At 35.9% G+C, this 23,964-nt stretch overlaps 1 protein-coding gene across 1 annotated transcript; it reads left to right on the top strand.

The window, feature by feature from the left end:
- Positions 1-23,102, top strand: SLC13A4 (solute carrier family 13 member 4; the record flags this gene model as incomplete). Its single annotated transcript, XM_084303940.1, has 16 exons — positions 1-99; positions 3,919-4,047; positions 6,570-6,706; positions 7,309-7,490; positions 8,135-8,189; positions 9,707-9,746; positions 10,371-10,448; positions 11,973-12,163; positions 13,445-13,564; positions 16,423-16,524; positions 17,023-17,124; positions 18,318-18,415; positions 19,245-19,375; positions 20,263-20,424; positions 22,046-22,183; positions 22,965-23,102. 16 exons carry the CDS (start codon positions 1-3, stop codon positions 23,100-23,102), a joined length of 1,902 nt encoding a protein of 633 aa, XP_084160066.1.
- Positions 23,103-23,964: the final 862 nt, after the last annotated feature.

Genomic DNA, 23,964 nt, shown 5'->3' with positions numbered 1-23,964 from the left:
ATGGCAATGGTGAAGGAGATTCTCCGATCCAGAAATCTCTTACTCGTGGTTTTCATTCCACTTCTGCTGCTTCCTCTGCCACTCTTATACCCCAGCAGTGTAAGTACATTTTCTTTTCCTTTTTCACAAACCTCTGAGTACAGTAGGCAGTTTTGCTGGATAAGCCAGCAGTAGTCAAAAAGTAAGGCAAGAATTGAGAACAAACAAACAAAACAAAACAAAAAATGCTCTTAGAAACAAGAACTCGAATCTGAAGTAGTGTGAAATACAAGTCATTAAGCAGTCATCACAGTAACAACCAGAGATAGTATGAGTAATGTCACAGGCAGAGCTGAAGAACCGGGTGAAGCACTATTTTAAGGCAGAGACACTGCATTTCTTCTTTTTCTACAACACCGTTTGGGTGGAAGTGGAAAACAGAACATTTCCAATAAAATTTTGTTTAGAGAGAGATGTTTAAAATTAATACTTCCAGTGTTTTAGTTTTTAATAGCAAGTATGCATGGATGGACTTTAAATTGGATGTGAGTTTGGAGGACAGCTATTCAAGTGAGTGAGGAACTAGGACTCAATGACAGATATGTAGGACCAAACATGACATCCACTACTGGCTACAACTCATCTGCATATCTCTGCAGTTCTCAAAAAAAAAAAAAAAAAAAAAAAAAAAAAAAAAGTTTCCTACCTTATAGAGATGGTGATGTTTAACTTATCAGCATTAACAACATGCTAAATATTCTGCAGCTGTGGCTTCCACAGAGCTAGACATAAATCTGGTGCAGCAATTTCCATTCCTTCCTCTACCCTGTAAAAGATTAATTCTTCCTTCTAGCACTAGAGGATTTATGAATACTACTACTTTACCAAATTGAAATATAAAGGATTAGAAATTGTATAGCAATTTTCAAAATTAAATCTACAGGTTTTTATTGGGAAAGAAAAAACAGGATTCATGGAAAGGAATGCTAGTACAAATGGTATGTTGCAGTTTGAATGAGTTTTCCTGCTTGAAACTTCAATATATATCTCAGCTGCAATCTTATAGTATCTTTTCATCTCTTCTGTCTTGAGAAGAAATGAATGACAGACAATCATGCCTTCTCCAGAGAACAGTAATGCACACTTTTTTACAGAAATGTGTGTTTAAAAGGGTTTCAACTCCCGCAGTGTCTCTGAAAGGATGACATGAACAGATTCTCTGTGATACACTTATATGGCACTGTAACGGTAGCATGCTTCATATCCCTTGAGAACCTGTCTTAAGCAACATGAGATTCACTGCACTTAATGTTGTTATTCATGTTCACTCACTGCTGGAATCAGAGGCACAGGATGTAATAAGGAAACTCTAATAACCAAGGGAATTGTAATAGCATCATGTGGGTTTTGGAACAGAAGTTCAGTGGCAGTATTGCTGCAAGAGCTGCTATTATACAGCATGTGTTCCTCTGCCCTATTATTTTGCACCTTGTAGTGTTGCTTTACTGCAAAGTGATATGAAAAGTCATCAGATGATGTTTTAGATTCACTTTGTTTATAAGTGAATGACCACAAAAGTTAGAGCATAGCTGTGAACCTGACCCTGAGCTGGATAAAAGTTTGTAATGCCATTAAGAAAACATCTACACCTAATAAACTCACTTAACAGGACACTATTCAAGTGTCTTAGTGTAGTATTTACTTTGTTACAACCCATTGACTAAGGTTACTTCTTAAATCTGAATATTAAATGTGTTGCCTGCTGACATATATTTTCAGTTACCAGACAATTGTAGTAGTTTTCTGTCTTATAGGGTTCAAAATGGCTAGGTGAATTGTATTCGTGTTTCATCTTGCATCTTCCTTGTTGATATCAACACAATACTGGAAGTGTCAAAGTACCAGTACATATGTAGTAGCAAGGGACATCAAAGGAAGCATGAGGACTCAAAACTGTTTGGAGATAAGATTTACAGGAGATCATATACACATTTTCTTTTCTAGTATCTTGTGTACCGAAAAACAAATGAAGAGTCTGTGTTTTCTGGCCTGTGGGTTTTTTTCATCCTGTCTTAATTTCCTTCATTGTTAACAGTAATGGGGAAGCATTTCTACCTTATTTTTTATCTTTATCTACTTTTTTTCGTAAAGCCAATAGTGATACCATAGAGTATCACATCAATAGAGTCAGTAGTGGGAAGATCTCCTGAGACTGCTGATCCTGTGCCAAACCATGTTCCTCAAAAGGCAGCAAGAGGTGCTGTAAGCTGTGAGACCATCAGGTGACGCTGACAGCTTGATATGCTACATCCAGGGGATGGAGCCTGATGCACAGAACAGTCTGAATAGTAACAGATGGCACATTTTTGTTAACTTTTGTTTTTATGTATACAAGCTGAAGGGAGGGAATTACAGTGTGATCCTAACAGCTCAAAGATGGCAGACCAGACACTGAACTGAGTTTTGTTTTTATTTTTGTTTTTGTTTTTCCTCATGATTCAAACACATGCATGCATGCAAGATGTGTATTGTTCATCCTTAAGTGGGCAAATCTTTAATCCAAAATTTGTTTTCAATCACTCTGAGATCCTCAGACACATTAGTTATTAAAGTTTTATGCATGATCCTTGTGGAAGTTTTAGCCATGACTTCTTATTCTGCCCTCTTTCCCATCTCCTTAAAGGACTGACTGAAATTAAGTGGTAGTCCCTCCAACCATCACATATGAGCTCACCATGTTGTGTTTTCCTACCCTCTGCTTCAAGCCATGAGGTGGGCCTAACCTTCATTTTCATCTGTACAACAAGAAGAGTGGCAACAGTTGAAATTATACTCTTTTTTACTTCAATCCAGTAATTAGTAGCTCTGGTAACCATTAACTAAATATATAGACTCAATCCAATTCACTAGAAGATATTAATTTAGTTAGTGTTGGAAAAGAGCTAGTTTAGAGCACTGAGAGGATAAACAGTGCAAGTAGAAAATAAGTAACACAAAGACTTAGCTCCTGCCCCAGACAGTTTTTGACAGAGATGCAATTTCCTTTTGTTTTGTTTTACTTCCACTGTTATTCTGTTGCTACATGCAGACAGGCAATATAGAATAACAGTCTATTTCAAAGAGATTCAAGACAAATATAAATTTGGAAGGAGAAAATAATTTGGGATTAGATTAAGATAAAATGAACACTGGGAATTTTGACAAAATATATATCTTGGATGTTACATCTGCACTGATTTAAAATAAAAATTAATGTTGTTTCATTAAAAAGGACTTGTTTCCTCAAAACTGCTGGACATCATAAAGCCCATGAATACATACTAACTTGTTAGCAGAAATTAACAAGTTAAAAAATAATTTTTAAAAAAGTGTTAAATAGTTATTTGGTAACCAAAAAGGACCTTTACCTTCGCTCTCTGTGCAATATTAACCATGAAGTCAAATGCAGTTAAAATTGACTAAGCGGCAAGCTGGCTAGTGTTTATGAGTCCCGTGACTCGTACATAGAAGAGTTTTGCCTTTATACTTGAGATTACTAAAAATGTCTAATCCCTGTATTCTCACTTTTTGAAATGATTTCCATTTTAGTTCCGATTTTTTTTTTGAGGTGGTCACTTCAAGCTACTGCAGACTGAACATCAGTCCTTCAGTGTTTCAAAGAATATAGCAATGCTATTTTGTAAAATGCATGCTTATAATACTAATATTCATTAATATTAAAAAATACCCTCCCCACCCCGACCCCATTCTTTCTAACACTATCTTCTCTAGCCTCTCTTAAAAGTTCTTCTCAGTAGCACCAAAGCTACAACTGCAATAAAAGCTTTTAGCTTGTTGAGTTCTTTTAGTTCAGGCACCCACAAATTGATGAGTCCCGTGAACACTTTCACAATAGGTGGTATGACAGCAACATGTAACCTCAGTGCTTTCTCCCTACAGGAAGCCTCATGTGCCTACGTGCTGATTGTGACAGCTGTGTATTGGGTTTCTGAAGCGGTACCTCTGGGTGCAGCAGCCTTAATTCCTGCTTTCCTATATCCACTTTTCGGAGTCATGAAGTCCAGTGAGGTCAGACCAGTGTGCACTTTTTTATAACTTGTTACTCACAGTTAATTATTTGAAGAAAACAAATCTTAGTGGACTAGCAAGACTGGGAGGAAGAAGTGTACATCTTACAATGTGTAACTTGGGCCAACCAGCACTTTCTTCTGTGGAAGAAAGCTAGACATAGGAAAGGCCATAGTAGCCAAGAGGGATGTTCATCTTATCAGCTACTGCATCACCAGCAATGGCCTTTGCCTACTCCACCTAAGGATATGACATTTCCCCTCCTCCAAAATTGTATTAACAGTATTTATGGGATAAACTGGAAAGTGGAATGTTTTATTTTAGTAATAGATGGAAGATTTACATGAGTTATAGACGACATGTTAAAGCATGAGGCTACACATTCTAAAAACTATTACCATTTACTGTATAAAATTAAATACTTTTAATATCCAGGCAAATGTTGGGTCCTTTTTTCCAACCTAGAGTTGCCTTGTAGTCATTATTTCTAAGGCAAAGGAGTAGCTGTATAAAAAGTCTCTTTGATCAGTTCTGAATTGGCTTACTTAAGTTTCTCTTGAATGTCATTTCCTTTCATGATATGCCAAGAATTTTTTTGATTTCATCTACAGCTTTTTTCTCACTTTTCTCTTTCTCTCGGAAGGGGGGGACGGAGAGGGGATAACACTTGTTTTTTTAGGACTAGAAATACAGATAAGAACACAGAAGAATATAAAGAAACCATAAGGTAGTTGAATTTCTAACACAATCTAATACCATGCATGCCCATAAATGGATTGAGTCAAGCATTAACCAAGAGTTTTATGACCTGTCTTATTCCTCCCAATGGTGTAACAGCTGTGTAATATAACCAAGTACATTTCTATGTCAACACAGTTAAATATTTTCAGTTGATTTTTTTTTTTTCTTAACAAAAAGTTAAAGTAGTTACACTTTTTCATTTCTAAACTCTGCAGCATATCAGAGAAGGAAAATTTAGGGGTAGCCTGACAGAAATTCAATGTACTATCAAATTAAATGGCAGTGGGACTACTGCAGAGAATATATTACTTACTTTAGGAACATAAATAAATAAAACCCTGTATTTTAAAATAAGCAAGGCTGATGATGCTGCAGTATTTCCAGTCTGCTTTTCTGTGGTGCCATAGAAACCAGGTCTCAAGCTTTGCAGTTTGAGCCACACATAACTCACAAGGGCTTAAGAGCATGAGCCTGGGTGTTGTATGCGTGTACATGTGTATTAATAAGAACATTAGTGTTCACTTTTTTCTCCAAAATAACTGTGAAAGGGATAAAGTGAAACAACAGATTCTTTGTGCTGCTGATTCGATGGATTCCTTTCATTCAGTTCAAGATTTTTTTGAACAATTTAGAATGAAAATAAATAAAGTTAATGAGAAAGTAACCAGTGGAAGAAAGCCAAAAAAAACCACTGATATTTAAAATTTCTGGCACACAAACATGATGGCCAAGTCTATTTAGGGTTTGTTAAATATAAGTAAATGCTTAACACTTACTGTAACATTCACAAAATATTAGAGCCATTCATGAACTTTTATGGAAGAAGACAATGGAAGAAATGCTATTATTTCTACTGAATTTAATCGCTTTAAAATACTCGAGTCTACATTTTATTACACGAATAGTTTTAAACTGAAGAGCCAATGTTTAGGGAAAAATATTCCAGAAATACTTTGTGAAAAAATCCATTGGAAGAAAGAAAAAAATCAGCTAAATTCCAAGCATTCAATTATATACACTATTTCTACCATTTAGCTTGTTTTCACACATAAATGTGTGCGGGTGTGTGAATGTTCTGGTTTGTTTCTTGTTTGTTAATTTTGTAGTAGCTTCACAGACATTTTCTCATATCTTAGTGAGTCCTAAATTCAAGAATTTTGCTTTGGAGTGTTTTCTGCATGGTCTCTGAATATTTTCCTAAGACATGTTTTTTGTTTTGTTTTGTTTTGTTTTGTTTTTTAAACTTCACTTCTTTTCTTGACACAATGCAGGCGTCTTTCCACTGTGAAAAGTTCTGGTGCAGTGTCTAAAGACAGTCACAGCAATCTTTGCTTACTGTATTCAGAGAGATAGTTGAACATAAGAAATACAAATGAGATAGACAATTATATTTGCATAAAGAAAAAGACGATGAAGCACGTGAATAAAGTGCCCTCAGTGCAGTACATAAGTGTACATAAGGCCATTTCAGTGTGGACCTCACTGCATATGATTAACTGCAAGCAATGAACATCCTGCCCAAAGAAGTAAGATTTCTCTCAGTCTCTTCAAACCTGAGAAATCTACAGACAAGTGGGCATGGAGCATTGTTACTTGTAAATGCAACATAAAAGAAATTAAAGAAAACATGAATAATTAATTGTTCATTTTCTCCTGCTTCCTCTCATTCTTCTGGTGTAAGGGCAGAAACTTACAATATGTCTTGTTATTCAGCATGTTCTCTGTGTAGGATACTTACTGATATTTTTTAATTGATTATTTCTCTCTTGCCTTTAATGCAGGTGGCTGCAGAATATTTCAAGAACACAACTTTGCTCCTAATGGGTGTGATTTGTGTAGCAGCTTCCGTAGAAAAATGGAATCTCCACAAGCGAATTGCCCTGCGAATGGTCATGATGGCTGGAGCAAAGCCAGGCATGTGAGTGGGACTTCAGGGTAGTCTGAGGTTCACAGCTGCAGATTGAAAGATCAAATCATAACTTAAACTTCTCCATCTACAGGCAAAAGCTAGCTCAGTCTGGGGAGACTATTTCTACCCACCATTCCTTTCAGAGTTTGAAAGATTTCAAATATTCTCTCTCTCTCTCTCTTTTTTTTTCTTTTTTTTTTTTTTCTTTTTTTTTTTCTGCCACTTCTTACTTCTTGGCTTATTTTTCTATTGCTTCCTATTTTTTACTTATTCCTTGTTCCTAGTCTCCTAGTCTCTCTGTTCCTTCTTTGCTTGTTTAGCAAACATAAAAGGATTCTTAAAGTATCCCTGGAAGTGCTGAAAATTGGCGTTTCTCACATCACATGATGGTTTCCAAGTGAGGCAACAAAGGGCTTTCAATGATACGTGGTCTTGTGACAGTTATTAGCACAAAGCAGCATTTTATCCAAGCACAGAATAGTATTTTTGTACCCACAAAGAAAAAAAGAAAATGACCTCACAAAGTTACCATTGGTCTAACAAAAATGTTAGGTAAGAAAACCTTTAATATCTGTGAAAATGCCTCAAGGTCTTACTGTGTTGTACTCCAGGTTGCTTCTTTGCTTTATGTGCTGCACCACGGTGCTCTCCATGTGGCTTTCCAACACATCCACCACAGCCATGGTGATGCCAATTGTGGAAGCTGTGCTCCAGGAGCTAGTGAATGCTGAGGAGGAACGTGATGTCATCAGTACTGCAGGCAGCACCATTATTGAAGAAAACGAGCCAATAGGTATTTGCCAATGTTGCCCATTCTTTTCTTATTTATCAGTGACCAGAATCACTGACACACGAGTCAAATTCTACTGAGGTCAGGCAGAGTTGTCTGATTTGTACTGCCAATGATACTAGTCCATTCTTTTTCTTTCTGCATAGTGATATTTCTTTCAAAACTGAAAGAGAGTTTCAAGATGTGATGGAAGAAGTGGAGGTGGGAAACTATTTAGGTTGAATCATAGGATGAGCTGGAATCTGTGTGTCATAAACTCTTAGGTCATGTAATTTTACAGGGTCAGAAGGAAATCTCTGTGAAGAAACTGAAAAAAAAAAAAAATAATCTTCTGGACTGATAAGAACTTTAGAGGCTTTTAATGTTCATTCCTTCCCAGAAAGCAAGGATTTCAAAAGAAAAAAAAATTACTTCTTCTTTCCTTTCAAAGATTCCAGCCAAACAATGTCATCTGACTTTTGTCAGAAGTATGTCATGAGGACAACACAACACAAAAAAAAGCTGCATAACAGTCAGAGAGTACCTGAGAAGGTTCGGACAAACAAGTTTGGGTTTTTTTTTTTTTTGAACCTCCAGGTTCAGTGGCATGGCCCAGGGGCTCAGGTCAGTTCTTACCCCAAGAGCTGCTTTCTCTTCCTTCATTACAGATCTCAGCGAAAGGCATGACCAACCTTCACTGGAGCTTATCTTCACCAATGAGGAGTAAGAATGAACCCTGTACATCACGACTGGAGATTTGAACCCTACACAGGTTGCAATGAAATGAACCTAGGAATAGAGCCAGGAAGGGCAATCAAAAGCTTAAAAGTGAATGTTTTAGATGCGACTAACAAGGAAGGCTTATGTGAGAAATAGAATTGATGTAATGGTCTGGATGTCATGAAACCTTGCCAGGATTCATTTATTTTATTTTGTTTTATTTTAACACTATGGCCATTATAAAGGGAAAGAAACATCCACTTACAGAAGATTCTTGAGAAAACCCTGAATGCTAAGAACATTCAAGAGACAGATGACAGAAGAGGGGTAAACAAAAACAAAAATAATAATAATAATTAAAAAAAAAAAAAAAACACTGTAAAAGATTAATAGATTTCTTTGAATACAGCCAAGGTTATTCAAAAGTTTGAACCACTAACAGTTTCAACCAGGCCTCTATTTGGGGTAGAATAAGGGCAGATCAAGGAAATGTCTAATTTCAATGTCAAATTATCAAATTAACCAGCTAGATAGGAGAATATACAAAGTTCTTGTCCTCAAACTATACTACAGGTAAATTCTGAGAAAAACCTTACAAGATATGAGATTAAAATGCACAATTGTTTCTTGAATTCCTTCTATTTTATCTCTAAGTGTTCAAAATAAAAGAGAAACAAGCTCTGGTCACACCATTGAAAATTTGCTTTAAAACAAATATTATTATCCAGATGGCTCATGTTGATGATTTTAAGTTACCTTGCAAGTTCTGAATAGTTTTCTCATTTGTTTGGAGACTAATGCACTCTCCAATATTTTGTCCACTATCTCTTTTAATCCTAACCATGTTTTCTTCAGTATAGAATAAAAACTTTCAGTCTGACATTATGTCATTAATTCCTTTAAGCCATATTGAAAAATATGTGAGGGATATTTCATAACAGAACTTTCATAACAGAGCTACTATTAAAACAGTATTACTTGAAAGAGAGCTTGAAATTTGTTGGGAAATGAAAAGTAGCCCATCTTCTGGAATTAAATATGATTTCAATGACAAAGTTCATTGGAATGTTTGCATGGTCCATATGACACAAGAGAGATTTTAGTGAAAAACTTTAATGTGGCGCAAGAAGGTGCTCAGAAAAAGCATTAAAGAAGCTTGTAGAGGAAAAACTTGAGTAGAACAAGACAGTAGTAACACTGGATTGCCCAGTGATTCACTCCACTGTGAATGGAGTCCATTTCTAGAATGTAGTATACACAACCAAGAATACTTATTTTTACTTATGTGGAAGTGGAATCTCATTGCTGCTAGGCTGGAGGCAGAGCTATGGAACATTATGACTTTTCCTATATATATGCCCAAGATACCAAAAAAAAGAGATATTAATAAATGTTGTTCTTCACCATTTCAGTAGGCACTAGTTCCACAGATATTGCCCTTCCTACCAATGATTTGTGCCTTTTGGGGGAGCAGGGTGAACAGGCATTTTTAAAGTATATTTTCCTTTCTTTGTTTTTAGTGCTACTACTACTGACTTCAGCTCCTTGATGCATTCAAAGGTATTGTCATAGGTAGTACCTGTATCTTCTGAGCTATACTGCCTGGTAATGCCATCAGAGCACAGTCTACATAGCTCTACAACAAACTTATATTTCCTTTATTTAAAAAAAAAAAAAAAAAAAAAAAGTGGTTGTTGGGAAAGAGTAAAGAGACTGAATAGTACACGATGTCCAGCTTTGTATTTAACCTATCAGCCTGCTTGCACAAATCAAGATGGGTAACAATAACTTTGTAGGGTTTACATCTGAGATGTTTCAGTAGGTTAGAAAAAACTGCATCTCTTACAAAGCCATAGTCTCTAGCAAGGGATCTGTTAGATCCTCCTACATGGCAGAAGGAGAAATCTTAAACTTATTATAATCTGATTTTTAACATCACTTTAAAATAAAATAATATTAAAAAAAAAAAAAAAACTTGTTTTTTTTTTTCCAGTATAAAATTTATAGCTGAAGTTTTAGATTTTTTTTGTTATTGTCAGTGTTGTTGTTGTTGTTTGTTTTGTTTTATTTTGTTTTCTTTTGAAAGCCCACAGCCCATGACCTTTGCAAAGCATCATCTGTTCTAATCTAAGTGTCTCCAGGAACAGAAGAAAGGCTAATCTAAAGGCATTTGCCTCCCTACAGAGTATGAATAATGTGCACATGATAGCCAATCCTAATGGAACAGTAAATTCCAAGAGCAACGGGCAGCACCTACTTCAGGTAAGGAAATGTTAGACATGGAGGATAAAGGAAAAGACAGAGATGAACATCATCTGCTCATCACTGCTCACTCACATCTTTGTTCCTTGTAAGGAACAATTTGTATGGAATTACTCTCCGTCAACTTAACCGCGGTCACATTTTAGCCCTATGCTGATTCTTGCTCCTATTTAGACACACACAGCACAGGTATTTTTGGAGGGCCTTCCCCCAGTAAGATATTTCCTAATATCTAGTACAATTCATTTAGCTTTATCTTCAGTTTAATGACCACAAGTTTCCCTTGTTTGATTGTTCTACCCACTTTATTTCTACAAAGTATCCCTGGAAAATACTGCAACACAAAAAAACATCAATTCCTGACACACAACATACTAACAGCAGACATGAACCATTTAACTGAGTTTGGCAGTCTTAGTATCCTCCTCCTTTCTGTTCTGACAAATATCCTCTACCAAAATCCTCCATTACATCACTCCAGTGCAGTATCTCTACTTTTCCTGAGTGGATTCAATGAGTGGCTGCTGTTTCTTCTACAGTTATATAGTACCTAAATGGCATAAGTTGATCTCCAGAAAAGATTAACCTAAACTCAGCATATGTATTTTTATTACTAGTTCAAAAGAATCTAAACATGTGTTTCTAAAATAAAGGCTAATGTACTGCTCCTGATATTTAATTTCCTGTTATATCCATTTTCTACTTGCATTCAGTGGTTATTTTGCTGCTAGTAAACTTGTTTCACTTTTAACCTACAGGGAAGTGAACCAGAGTACCCTCACAAGAATGACGAATCCATAGCATAACTTATTTTATGGCCTAAACCCAAATTCAAATTAACAATTTAACAGATCTGTTAACTCCCCTGCTATCTTTCTCCTGATTCTAAATTACAGCCTTGGGTTGCATGCTAAGTGCTCTGAAGTTCCGTACCTTTTTTTTTTTTTTTTTTTTACCAGTTTCCAAGTGCTTGATTTACTAACATGGCATCTTTCCTGTCACTGTTAAGAAAACTTTTGGAGCAATATTTTTTTCTGTAGCTTTTTCTTTCATATCACCATTGCCCAGCCTGTTTCATGAACTTTCTGAGCGTCCTAACACTCCTTTCTTAATAAGAGGTCCTAAGCCAGTATGAGTGCAAAAAGTCCACCAAGCATTTGTCTGGTGGCTGCTCATAAGCCTCAAGGATTACAAATTCTTTCTACTGCAGTGCTGGCGTCCTGCCTCTGCAACCCACAAAGGCTTTTGGTATCCAGCTGAGATTCCAGTAAGAACTGGAGTTGACCCATACCATGGCCAGAAGCCTGATTACTGTTTGTCCTACATTTCTGCCTCAGGACAGGCAACTTCAGGCTCCTGGACAGGTTACTAGCTCTGATCTCAACTAATACCCGTGAAGAAAGAAGCTTGCTCCCTTTTATGCAAACCTATTGTTTCTTTGAGACCAGTAGCACCACGGCATTAGAAAAAGTTGGGTTGCTGTTCTAAACTCCTGCTCTCTTTGATCAATGTATCTCCTCACAGACTCAGATACTGGTCCTGCCTCCTCAGCCCTCAGAACCACACCTGAGCACTAAATTCCGGTATCAGTCCAGACATGACCACATGGTCTGTAAATGCCTCTCATTAAGCATCTCCTATGCAGCAACCATTGGAGGACTGACAACCATCATAGGGACTTCTACTAGCCTCATATTCTTAGAGCATTTCAACAAGTAAGTGACATTGTGAGTGCATGAGAATATGGTTGTTTCATTATCATATCTGTGACATTCCCCATGGGTTATTTATTGCTTCAGGGAACTTTTCTAAGATGGTCTCTCTGAAGACAGTTTTCTTTCCTTCTCTACTAACATTTTTTTCTAATGATTAATGGTTGAAAGGGGAAGCTTAAGTTAATACGTATCCATGTCCTTCTCCCATGCAAACTAAAAACTCCTCAGCATGTGATATTTCTTCAGCAACTTCTGTTGATATTACAAACCAATTATCATGAAAGCAGCAGACACCCAGGAAAACTACTTTCTAAAGCCATGCAGACATAATAATGAAGACAAAAGGAAATCTATGCAAAAGGTGAAAAGTCATAAAACCTGCCTCAAGTTTTTTCTATGTGTTCTTAGAAAGCCAATTCTTGAGGTGAATCTATAGGCATCATTGGTGTGCTGTTCGACATGTGTTACAAAAAATAACTACATTTAGAAATGTGGCCTTACACCAGAAAGCAGCTCTGAGATCAGCTAAATATTCACTTTATCATATCTCTCAAAAACAGGAGTCTCAAAAACACAAAGATAGCTCTGTGAGAAGACCAGTAGAACTTCTCTTCATGCACAGATCAAGCTCAAAGCTAATTCTCATCATCTAATGCTGCCATAATATGCTGCCATATTTGCTGTCATAATATGCTGCACTTCTCTCTCTGAAATGGTGGCAACAAAGAAAACTGAATACAGAACTCATCCCTAGCTCAAGAATTTGGATTTCACGGTATTTCCAAAGACCTTGTTATTATGACACCTCTATCAAATGCACATAGCAGACATCTTTGTCAGAACCTGGTAGAATATAGTTTTTATTTTTATCATCCACAATAAGACATACAAAGATGTTCTGGGTGAATCATTCTTAGGTCTGTTGATGCTTAAATGATTTCTAACAATAACCTTAAGTAAGGCCAGGATCTCTTTCCTGGTAACTATAAGAGCTTTTTGAAGCTGGCTGGACAATCCAGACCATCTGGTCTTAAAGGTGTGAAGTGCTGTAGGGCTCATCTCTTGGTCAAGCATGGTCAGCGACTGACATTCTTTGGTAAATAGCTTTAATATGCACAGGTATTGTATCTGTCACAAATATATACTGTTTAATTTTTCCTGTCATATCATGACAGATATATATATGCAAGTACATGCATGGGCATCTGTACATGTTGGAGGTGTTTTTTATCATTCTGAACTCTTACACACTGACATTTTTATTTATTTTTTCCTTTACAGCCACTACCCAAATGCTGAAGTGGTGAATTTTGGAACCTGGTTTTTGTTCAGTTTCCCAATATCCCTCATCATGTTGGTCCTTACTTGGTTCTGGATGCATTGGCTGTTCTTGGGTTGCAAGTGAGTGCAAGTTGTTCAAAAAGTATGGATTCCAAAAGCAGGGTGTCTGACTTTATTAGAATGGGTCTTATTAAAGCATTTCTAGTTGTAAATGACAAAAGCTAATGTATAATTTCTTTTTTCTTAGCAGAACAATTACTGGAGGAAGTCATATTTCTTAGCAGCACTGAATAGGCAACAGTGTATAGCATTGCTGCTTCAGAGTAAAGGTGATGGTGATAGAAATCGTTACTATGCAGTCAGCTGTGGTGTGGTTGTTTCTTATTTGTCTGTTTTGTCTTGTTTTGTTTTGTTTTGTTTTTGACTCATAACTGTGTCTTGTGGAGCAAAAATCTCCAAAATGTATTTTGGAAAAATACAACTGAAAAGATGAAAGAAAAACAAAACAAAACAAAGCAAGAGACACATGAAATGAAACAAGTTACTTTTCAGATCTTCCCCCAGCTCAATGAAGTTAATGTAAGACAAGTTAAAATTAAAGGTAAACTGTCTCCATTTATATTTGTCTTTAATGTGGAAAGGACTCAGACTAAGAGGTGAATATCCTCTGATACCAACTAGTCCCTGAGCCCCCAGATAAGAACAAGGCTCAGTCTCCAAGTTCATTTGTACCACGTCTTCTCTTTGCAGCAGTACTCAGCAAAGTTAATGAAAATTGACTAAGTATGTGCATTTAGAGTGGATTAGTTAATTTGCTTTAAATTGTGGTGCAGACACATTTACTCAGAATTAAAGCGGCCTTAATTTGATTTAGTTTACTCTTAAAAGTAAGATGAACTGACATCACAAATTTCTTCCATGAAAGACAACCAAAAATATGATAATGAATTCTGCTTGCTGTTGACCTTGACTAGATTTGAAGAGGTAATTTAGAGGGGAATAGCTCTGCTCCATGTCCTTCTCTCAGTCACTGAGCCTTGTTGTTCCAAATTAAAAGGCTAACATTTTTTTTTTTTTTTTTAAGCTTGAGAGGAAACAAGCCCTAACACTACCCTCAAAAACATTCTTTTTTTTTTTAATAAAAGTTACTGAAATTCCACATTGCATCCAAGACCTCATGCTGATTAATGTTTTTGTAGATAATACGAGAGACTGAAGCATTATGGACTTCTTGAGAAGTGCTGTTTGATTCCAAGCCTCTTAAATCTCTGTTTATTGCAGTTCATTAAAGAATATATTATGTTAAGAGCTTGATTGCAATACTTTGCCTTCACATCCTCCTAAGCCTAACAACACTCACAACATGTTGAAACAGCTGTTAATGTCTGTGCATAAATGTTTATCAGACTCCCATGATGTACGTGTTGCATGTTCTTTTCCTAGGAAGCCCAGTATCACTAGGCTATGACTTGGCCTAATTGGAACAACATCTCAGACTTGGATTGTAGGTTTTTGACTAATTCAAAGGGGATGAAGAATAGACCCACCAAACAATTTTTGCCAGAAAAGCAGAGCTAATAGTTGTCACTATAGAATTGAACATTAAAAAGACCTTCATACTTCCAGCAGATTCATTACTGCTGGTGGATTTAATGGAGTTTAAAAACAAGTTCACAAGGAAATTTAAATACTTGTATTTGTAGAACTGTACTAAAGGTGTTTAAAACAAGTGTCATATAGGTGTTTGATTGCAAGGGACATGAAAAAAAATGTTAAAGAATTTTTATTCTTTTTTAACCAGACGTGTATTATTTGTATCTTTAGGTAAGCAAATTCCTTTGATAATTTGACCTTAACTCTTCAGGGAGATATTAGTGCACAGTTTGGCCAGTGCAGTAGCACAGATCTCTTGTGGGGCAATAAATGACACATTCAAATTGCAGGAACTTTAAAACCAGGCAATTATGCTCTTAATGTACTTACGTTACTAACGTACTAACATACCAGCTTCTGAAAAAACCTATCTTAGACTGGCTTAGTTGCAGAAGTTTCTTAACCCCCTCCATAAGCCCCTGTCTGACAGATAGTACAGCTGGAGTAAAAAAACAGAGAACTTTGGCTCAAAGCACAGCAAAGTGACACTACTGGAAAGAATAAAAGAAAAAAAGGTTTAAATGAGCTTGCAAGTGTATTCATTTCAATTAGGAAAGTCTAGTCTTACAGCATGAAGGCAAGCTGCATAAACTAAGGGCTTAACCCAATCTGCATATGAATGTGTGGCAGGTTTAAATGTGTTCAGATGTGAAATGTGCTTGTGCTTGCATTTACCTGGTGGAAATACAGACATTTTTCAACAGAACAAAACGCTGTCGCCTTTTTGAGGTGATGTAGTCCTATGCTAATTGTGCCTGGTTCAGAAACGGCTAGAAAGAGTAGAGACAGACAAGCTCCGAAAGCTGTTTGGATCTCCAGCACAGCTTTCACCATTACTCATAGTGAAAACCTAAATATTCAAGTCAAACTTTGGCTCAAAAGCCAGACTAAAATCCAAGTGTTTTGACCATAGTTGATCCTACCGGGAAGCAAACATTTCCTTCACTCATAAAAACTAGCCATAAACTTTGGAGATTTCAGGCACAGCAAAAATCTAGCCACCACCAGCCGTTTGAGGAAGCCTACAGGAAGGGTGTCCAACCACAGTTTGGAGATGTTCAGCAATACCAGTCAGCATTAGACAAAGCATCATGGGGACCTTCATACCATAACCAGGGTTGCATCTCAGAAAACACAGAACTAGACCATGAAAAGGTGACAAGCAATAATTTCTGCTTCCCTTGCCATCAGGTCTTGTCCCAGTCATATCTTCTCCCAAGAAGAATGAAAAGTGGAATTTTCAGCTTGCCACTGTGTTGTTATTTTTTACAACTCTTTATTTCACTTGACACCTTTGTCTAATTTTACTGTGCTATCTACCCTAGTTTTAAGGAGACCTGTTCTGTGAGCAAGAAGAAGAAGACCAAACGGGAAGAAATGTCAGAGAAAAGGATTCAGGAAGAATATAAGAAATTGGGAAATGTTAGGTAAAACAGACCTGATTTACTCAGGAATTTGCTTGTCCAGGCAGGACCATCCACAAAAAAATATTTGTACAGATTTACTTTGTCAATTGCTCTTATGCTTATTACACTTTTAAAAAAATGCAATACAAAGTCTTTACAGTAGAATGGTAAAATTAACTTTAACTCATTACCATATGTTTCATTGGAAACCAGTGCAAATACATAACAAACATTTATAAATATGTTCCTTTAGAAATTCCCTATGAATAATTGAATTGAAAATACAGATAATTATATTTTTAGTTCATTTTTTACTAGGTTTAGTTGGTTCACAGATGAGAGCAAAATATAGAATTATTTAATTCAGGTTAATCTTCCTTTCTGTTCTCCTTATGGTTCATACCTCTTTTGTGTGAAGCATTTATAATTGCTTACTTCTTTTGGAATCTGCTCTCAAGTTTTCAGACAGACCTTGGATTTGACTCCTATTGTTATTTGTTTGTTTGTTTTTGTTTCTAGCTATCCTGAGATGGTGACTGGGTTTTTATTCATTCTAATGACATTGCTTTGGTTTACTCGTGAGCCTGGCTTTGTACCAGGCTGGTCATCTTTCTTTGAAAAGTAAGTGAAGTTCCCTGTGTAAATGCAGAAGAGTACAGCCCAGCAGCTTCTAGCTCTGCCATAAATTTTGGCTACACAATGTCATTAGCCAATTTTAACAAGGTGGCAAAAAATGAAGTTTTTATTCAAATTTAGCATTTTTGTCTTTTAAACTACATCTCTTCACACAGCAGCAAACTGTGTTCTTTCTGAGTAAGGAAAAAGGAATTAACTATACGAAATAAACATATTCCATATGTAATAAATAGGAAAGTCACATACTGAAGTGAAAACTTTTTAGTACATTCAAAGAGAAGCTATCTCTGAAATGTATTGATGTTATATTTCAAATTAAAACTTTGGGGTGCTTTTTTTTTTTTTTTTCTATTTTATTTTGAAAGATTTTTTTTGGTCAAAATATAATTTGTGGAGATAAAGTTTATCAAGAAAATATTTCAATTAAATATTAGAAGATTGAAACAATTGATTTTATTTTTTATTTTAAATAATATTGAAAAGATTTCTATTTGAAGTAACTTTAATAAACAATACACAACAAAGACTACATGAAGTTAAATTTGTTTCAGTTTCTGTTGTATAAAATTATTTTAATTTATAATCCTAATTTTGACTGAAGAACAGTTTTTACTGTTAGGATTTCCTGAGAATCTTTGTAGTTTGACATACCTTGAAGTACTTTTCATGATGAGTTTTAATGGTTTAATTAGAAATCAATGTCGAGTTCATTTCTAGAGGATCATTTGAGCTTGGCTTTTCCTGAGAATGTGTTTACTATTTATTCCTTCTAGTAAACAAATTATTTTACTGTACCTCTGAGTTAACAGATTTGTAAACCAAAAGGGATCTCTTTTTATCACTAGAATGTTAAAATAAAAAAAAATAAAATAAAAAAATAAAGGAAAATAATTACAGTTAGCTACTGAAGACAATTTTCTATATTGAATAAAATTTTGTTAAAAATTTGTTTGTATCCTTGATGTGCAGACATTTTTTTAGAAGGCTGTTGCTAAGACTTTAGATGTGGAAATAAAACTTCACCTGTAACTCCTTGAGTGGAGGTTTGGACCAGATGACCTCCAGCAGTCCCTTCCAGCCTCAAGCATGCTGGGTTTTTGGGATTCTATAACTGTTACATACCTATTTGAAGAAAGCTTCTGTAAATTTTTATGCTAACTCCACCACTTCTTTCTTAGGAAAGGCTACCGGACTGATGCCACTGTCTCTGTTTTTCTTGGTTTCCTTCTTTTCCTCATTCCAGCAAAAAAGCCATGTTTTGGAAAAAGAGAAAAAGGTAAGGCAAGAGTGAGCCCTGGCACACTTTCTTTTAATAATATTTTTCTGGTCTCTGTAAAATGTTTGAAGAACACATTTTTTTTTCTCAAGTGGAAGTGTAGATATTTTTTTCCTTGATACCATCCTTTCCTATTTCCTTTTCCTTTTGCAATCTTCCTAATAATAATAATGATCAACATTTCATGTTCATTTTTGGATAGCACTCAGAAGTATTTATCAGTTTGCAGTGCCAGACTTTCATCAATAATGTATGGAAACAGAACTCCCTGCACAGTCTTATGTAGAGATTACAAAATTACAAGTGTATATAGATATGTGTTTGTTGTTGGTTGGTTGGTTGGTTTGTTTTGTTTTATACTGAAATGCATGCAACAATCAGGAAAAATAACACCATCTAGCTTCTACTTCAATAAATGATTCAGGGACATAAATGCATTTTATTAAGCTTCATGACTTACTGGAGAGAGAAAATGTCCTTTAACAAAATAAACGCATTTTTACTTCATCTTTTTAATCTACACACAATTTTCACAGGTATATACACAGCAGACATTCCCTCAAGAAGCTGTAGCATAAAGCACAGGGTTTTGTAACCATTGACATCAAGAGAGCAGCCAAGGGGAGGTCATGGTATTGGGAATCAATATGCTGCATTTTCTGAGGCTGAGCTATCCAGAGAATTAAGCTATACTTTTCTTCTTCATCTCTCTCACAGACAGGTCTCAAGATAACTTCCATGGTTATTGCATTATTACTACTATCATGAAATGTGAAGATCTTTGTATAAATGCCAATGCAACATTGATCACACACTTGTTTTCATATAGGAGATAGTGAAAGGTCAACAGACATTAACGCACTGGATCCCATCATTACCTGGAAGGACTTCCAGAAGACCATGCCCTGGGAAATTGTAGTGTTGGTTGGAGGTGGTTATGCCTTAGCAGCTGGATGCAAGGTACGGATTTAGATTATATTCCCCTTCCTAAAATGAATAAATAAATAAATAATGCAAACTTGGCATTTTATCCTTTCGTATTCTCCTCAGATTGGAATTATAAAGCAGATACTTTCAAGTTTGTACACAAGCTAGCCCCTACTCCCTAAACCCAATGGAAAGATACCTAGCTAACAAAAGAATGAGTAGCGCTCAAATCAGTTGTGTAAGCATAGGCACCTACTACCATTTCAGATGCTCTAGTAGAGCTAGATATTTCTACAAGGCTGGTAGAAATGACACAGGATCTGAGGGAAACCTCACCTGAGGGAAATCTCAACTAGTAGCTAGCTAGCTGTGGGAAGAACATCTCAGTTGCCACTGGTTGCTCATATTTGGGCAACTGAGTCAAACACCCAGCATTGATAAAACAAATAATGCTCTAGGCTATACTGACTGTACCTCCACTCGATACAATTTGTGAATATACACCTAGTTCTCCTACAGACACCTATCTGTAAGCAAATAAATTTGTGTATGAGTATGAAATCCTAGACTATGAAATCCTTCATCACCAATTTGCAGTACTTCAGTCTGCATGCTGAAGAAAGAGGAAAGATCAGCCTTGGTGCCAACTCATGTTATTAATTTTTTGATACTATGGAGAATTGTTTAGTAGGCACTACAGTGAAATCCAGTTTTCCAAACAAAAGGTAATGGAGAAAGCATTGATCTAAACACTACAGTGAAATCCAGTTTACTAAACAAACAGTAATGGAGAAAGCATTGATCTAAACTTTGTTTATTTGCTGGTGGCATTCTCTGACGCAAACTGCCCGAAAGAGAACAAACTGGTTAACAAACATCCCATGTACTTAGTCATTATTGTGCTTCTGTCCTTTCCTCAGACCTCTGGCCTCTCTACTTGGATTGGACGCCAAATGCTTTCCTTGAGCAGCCTTCCCTACTGGGCTGTAACTCTGCTGGCCTGCATTTTGGTGTCCCTTGTTACAGAGTTTGTTAGTAACCCAGCAACTATAACCATATTTCTGCCTATTTTATGCAGCATGGTGAGTAAAAACAATGGCATTTTTAGTTTGTTGTTTTCTCATAGGCCCATGGGAATGTTTCAGGATGGCAGAGTATTGGCATTTGGATCTCAAGAAACCCTGCCTTGGTTCCCAAACTACTGGTCCGCAGTCTTATGTTTAGAAGGCATTATAAACTCAGCCTGGCAAAAAATAGTGATACGCAATTTTAGCACTGATAAATTTATTTGAGACTTCTAGGACAACGCAAAAGCATAGCTCCTGCCCTGAAGAATAGATAGTTTAAATAAAAGGAAAGGTGATCATGCAATCAACAAGATAGTTGGTGAAGTCTGCATGAAGCTTATCAATGTTATTTTAAATGTGTTGTTCGTTAATTAGTGGTCACCCACTCATTACTTCTAAGAAAAGACTGTATTAATGAATTCAGTATCAGATTAAAATGTGTTGAAGGGTGTGCAGAGATTTTTGTAAGGAAAAGTTAAAAAATTGTACACTGTTGACAAAGGCAGAAAAAAGAAATGCAAATCTCTTTCCATATTAGAACAGCAGTTACAGAAACGTACCTCATTTCTTCTTTTTTATGTAATGTGAAGCTTTCCTTACCAAGAATGCAGACCATGAATCTTGTTTCCCTATTATAGCAATTTTATGAGATTGTACCAAAGAATGTTATGTGAACAGCTCTGAGGTAATATGAAAATATGGTCAGATGAAAATAAGTAATTATGTTAGAATGGCTTATGAGTTCAAATTTACCTCTGCGCTACACATAAAGAGACTCTCCTAAAGAGAAATTTAGTGTGGTAATCTACTTTCGTAGCATGAATACCCATTTTTAGACAGTATTTCTTTTTTGACTGTGAAAGTAACTTGGAAACACTTCTGTCTTCAGTTAGCCTTCACTCTCCGGTTAGCCTTTCCTTTCCTTCCCCCATGGAACTATGTATTGTGTTGCTAAAACAACACAAATTAAAATACAAAATTTCACCCCCACTGAAGGCTGTAGTGGAAGAAAAATTATTTAGACCACTTTAAAATAAAATAAAATAAAATAAAATAAAATAAAATAAAATAAAATAAAATAAAATAAAATAAAATAAAATAAAATAAAATAAAATAAAATAAAATAACATTCCACCAGTATGGCCCCCTCACAATGTAAATTTGTACCACAAGCAACTAGCTTTCTTAAATGCCACTTGGGAAAGCTTTACAGAATTGTTTCATCAACTTCAGCAGCTGTAATAAGGAAATTCTTCATTTCAACCTGTTATGATCTCTCTTGGATGAAGGCTGAAGCACCTCCCGGTGACAGATCCAGAACACACAGCACAGAATGACAGGGAAAACAAGCAAAAGACTGAGGAATGCCTAATAATAGCAATCTTCACCCATGCCCAGTGTGAAATAGCTCAGCAGAAATCCCTGAAGGGTGACCAGCTCCAAATTAAACCATTATCCCACTTTAAAGAACAACCAAACAAAAAAAATACTTCCACACTTAGGTTTAGAAATGAGGGAGCTGAGATGCATAAACTTTTTATCTTCACATAAAGCAAAGACAGTTTTTTCATCTTAATTATCAGCACCAGCTTTTACTGATTAAGTAAAATTTCTCTTTCCTCCTCTCTCCTTCCAGTCAGAAACCCTTCTTATCAATCCTTTATACACTCTGATTCCTGTCACCATATGTATCTCATTTGCGGTGATGCTGCCGGTGGGTAATCCTCCAAATGCCATCGTCTTCAGTTATGGGCACTGCCAGATTAAAGACATGGTGAGTCTTGAGATCAGGTATATCCTCCAGTCCTTCATGCAACCCTGACACCTTGTCCCCACATCCAGCAGCCAGTAATAATGGTGATGATATTAGTGTTAATGTAAAGTCATGCTGATTGGCACTGCTATTATGACACAGAACTGCCAGGTTAAGATCATCTACATATCTACTGTAGAATATGCACATTTCTCATCTTTATTTTTATGAATATAATGGTCAAACAGGTAGCAAAGAATAGAAGTACACAATACTTTGTGTTGATCTGTTAGGACAAGCACAATGGCAGTTGCAGAAGAAACAGACACAGTGGTTGGGGAAATGAGGAGAGCACAAGGAATCAGATTTGTCATGTAGCTCCACACTAAAACAAGCACTTATCCTCTTTCTGTGCGTAGTATAAAACCCCATTCTCATTATGTGATTGAGAAGTTCAAGTGACAAATTAATTTTCCAATGAGGTGCATCAGCCTCTGACCATCAGCATCTACCACTCCTGAATTCTCTCATGATATACACTATGATAAATAATAGTTGTGCTTTTTTGTCACCTTGCAAATCAGTATACATATATTATCATATATATTATCATACGTATAAACAAGTACACATACATTTACAAATATATTCCATCAAAGTTAGAGTTCTGCACCATGCATGCACCCTGTCGCCTTCCTTTTTTTTTCCATGTTAACTGTCTTTGATCAAGTCATCACTGATCATGCTCTAATGTTTTTTGTTTGTTTGTTTGTTTTTTGTTTGTTTGTTTGTTTATCCATAGGTTAAAGCTGGCCTGGGTGTAAATCTCATTGGTCTGGCTGTTGTCATGGTGGCAATCAACACGTGGGGAATTAGACTCTTCCAGCTGAATACTTTTCCGGAATGGGCAGCAGTAAGCAACATCACTAGCCAAATCTAGTCTTAAAAACAAAACAAAACAAAACAAATTCAAATTAAAAATAAATAAATAAATAAATAAATAAATAAAAGTGCAAGACCAAGCGAGTAAGGACAAAATAGTAAATCTAAATACATATGAAAGAAAAGAGAAAATTTGAGCATACACAAAACCAAGATCCTGGGGAAAAATATGAAGAAAATTAACAAGAAGGTCTTCTGCATAAAAAAAAAAAAAAAAAAAAAAAGTCTCCTCCAAATTCTCTGCCTATAGATTTTTCATGGTCTAGAACAATTACGTATGATCTATAAAACAGTGGATATTGGACTTCAATGAGAGAAGACAAGTATGAATACACTTGTGTACTCAGTAGTTATATATTCAATTTCATTGTTGACTTCTACAATGAATAAATCCATTGTAAATGGTGAGCCTTCTTCCCAAAGCCAGAGTTTTCTAAGCCTACTTCTTTTGAAGGCAAATTATTATTATTCTTTTGAAGTAAGTCATCACTGTGTTGGAAAAAAAAAAAAAAAAGTTTATCAGTGAATCCATATGGCCTGGAAATATATACAGCTACCCACTATCTGCTACAGCATTTCAAAGGGATAATAAGAAATGACAAAACAGATAAGAAGACTCTTAGAAAGGAGAATTGTTGGGGTTTTTTTTGGTGGTGGTGGTTTGTTGTTGTTATGGCTTTTTTTTTTTTTTTTTGCTTTTTTTTTTTTTTTGGTTTGTTTTTTATCACACAGCATTAGTATAAAGTTTCCAGTATTGCAGCACTTGCAATCCCTGATAGAAAGTTTTGGTCAATATCTTCTTTCCTTATTACTGTGCTGCAGTGGAAGCTTTCTCAGTAAAGGGAGCCATGACTAGCAAA

The sequence above is a fragment of the Netta rufina genome (assembly GCF_964035555.1).
Source record: "Netta rufina genome assembly, chromosome: 1".
In the NCBI taxonomy this organism is placed as follows: domain Eukaryota; kingdom Metazoa; phylum Chordata; class Aves; order Anseriformes; family Anatidae; genus Netta; species Netta rufina.
The sequence above is the reverse complement of the archived record's forward strand: the minus strand, read 5'-3'. Positions and strand labels throughout refer to the sequence as shown.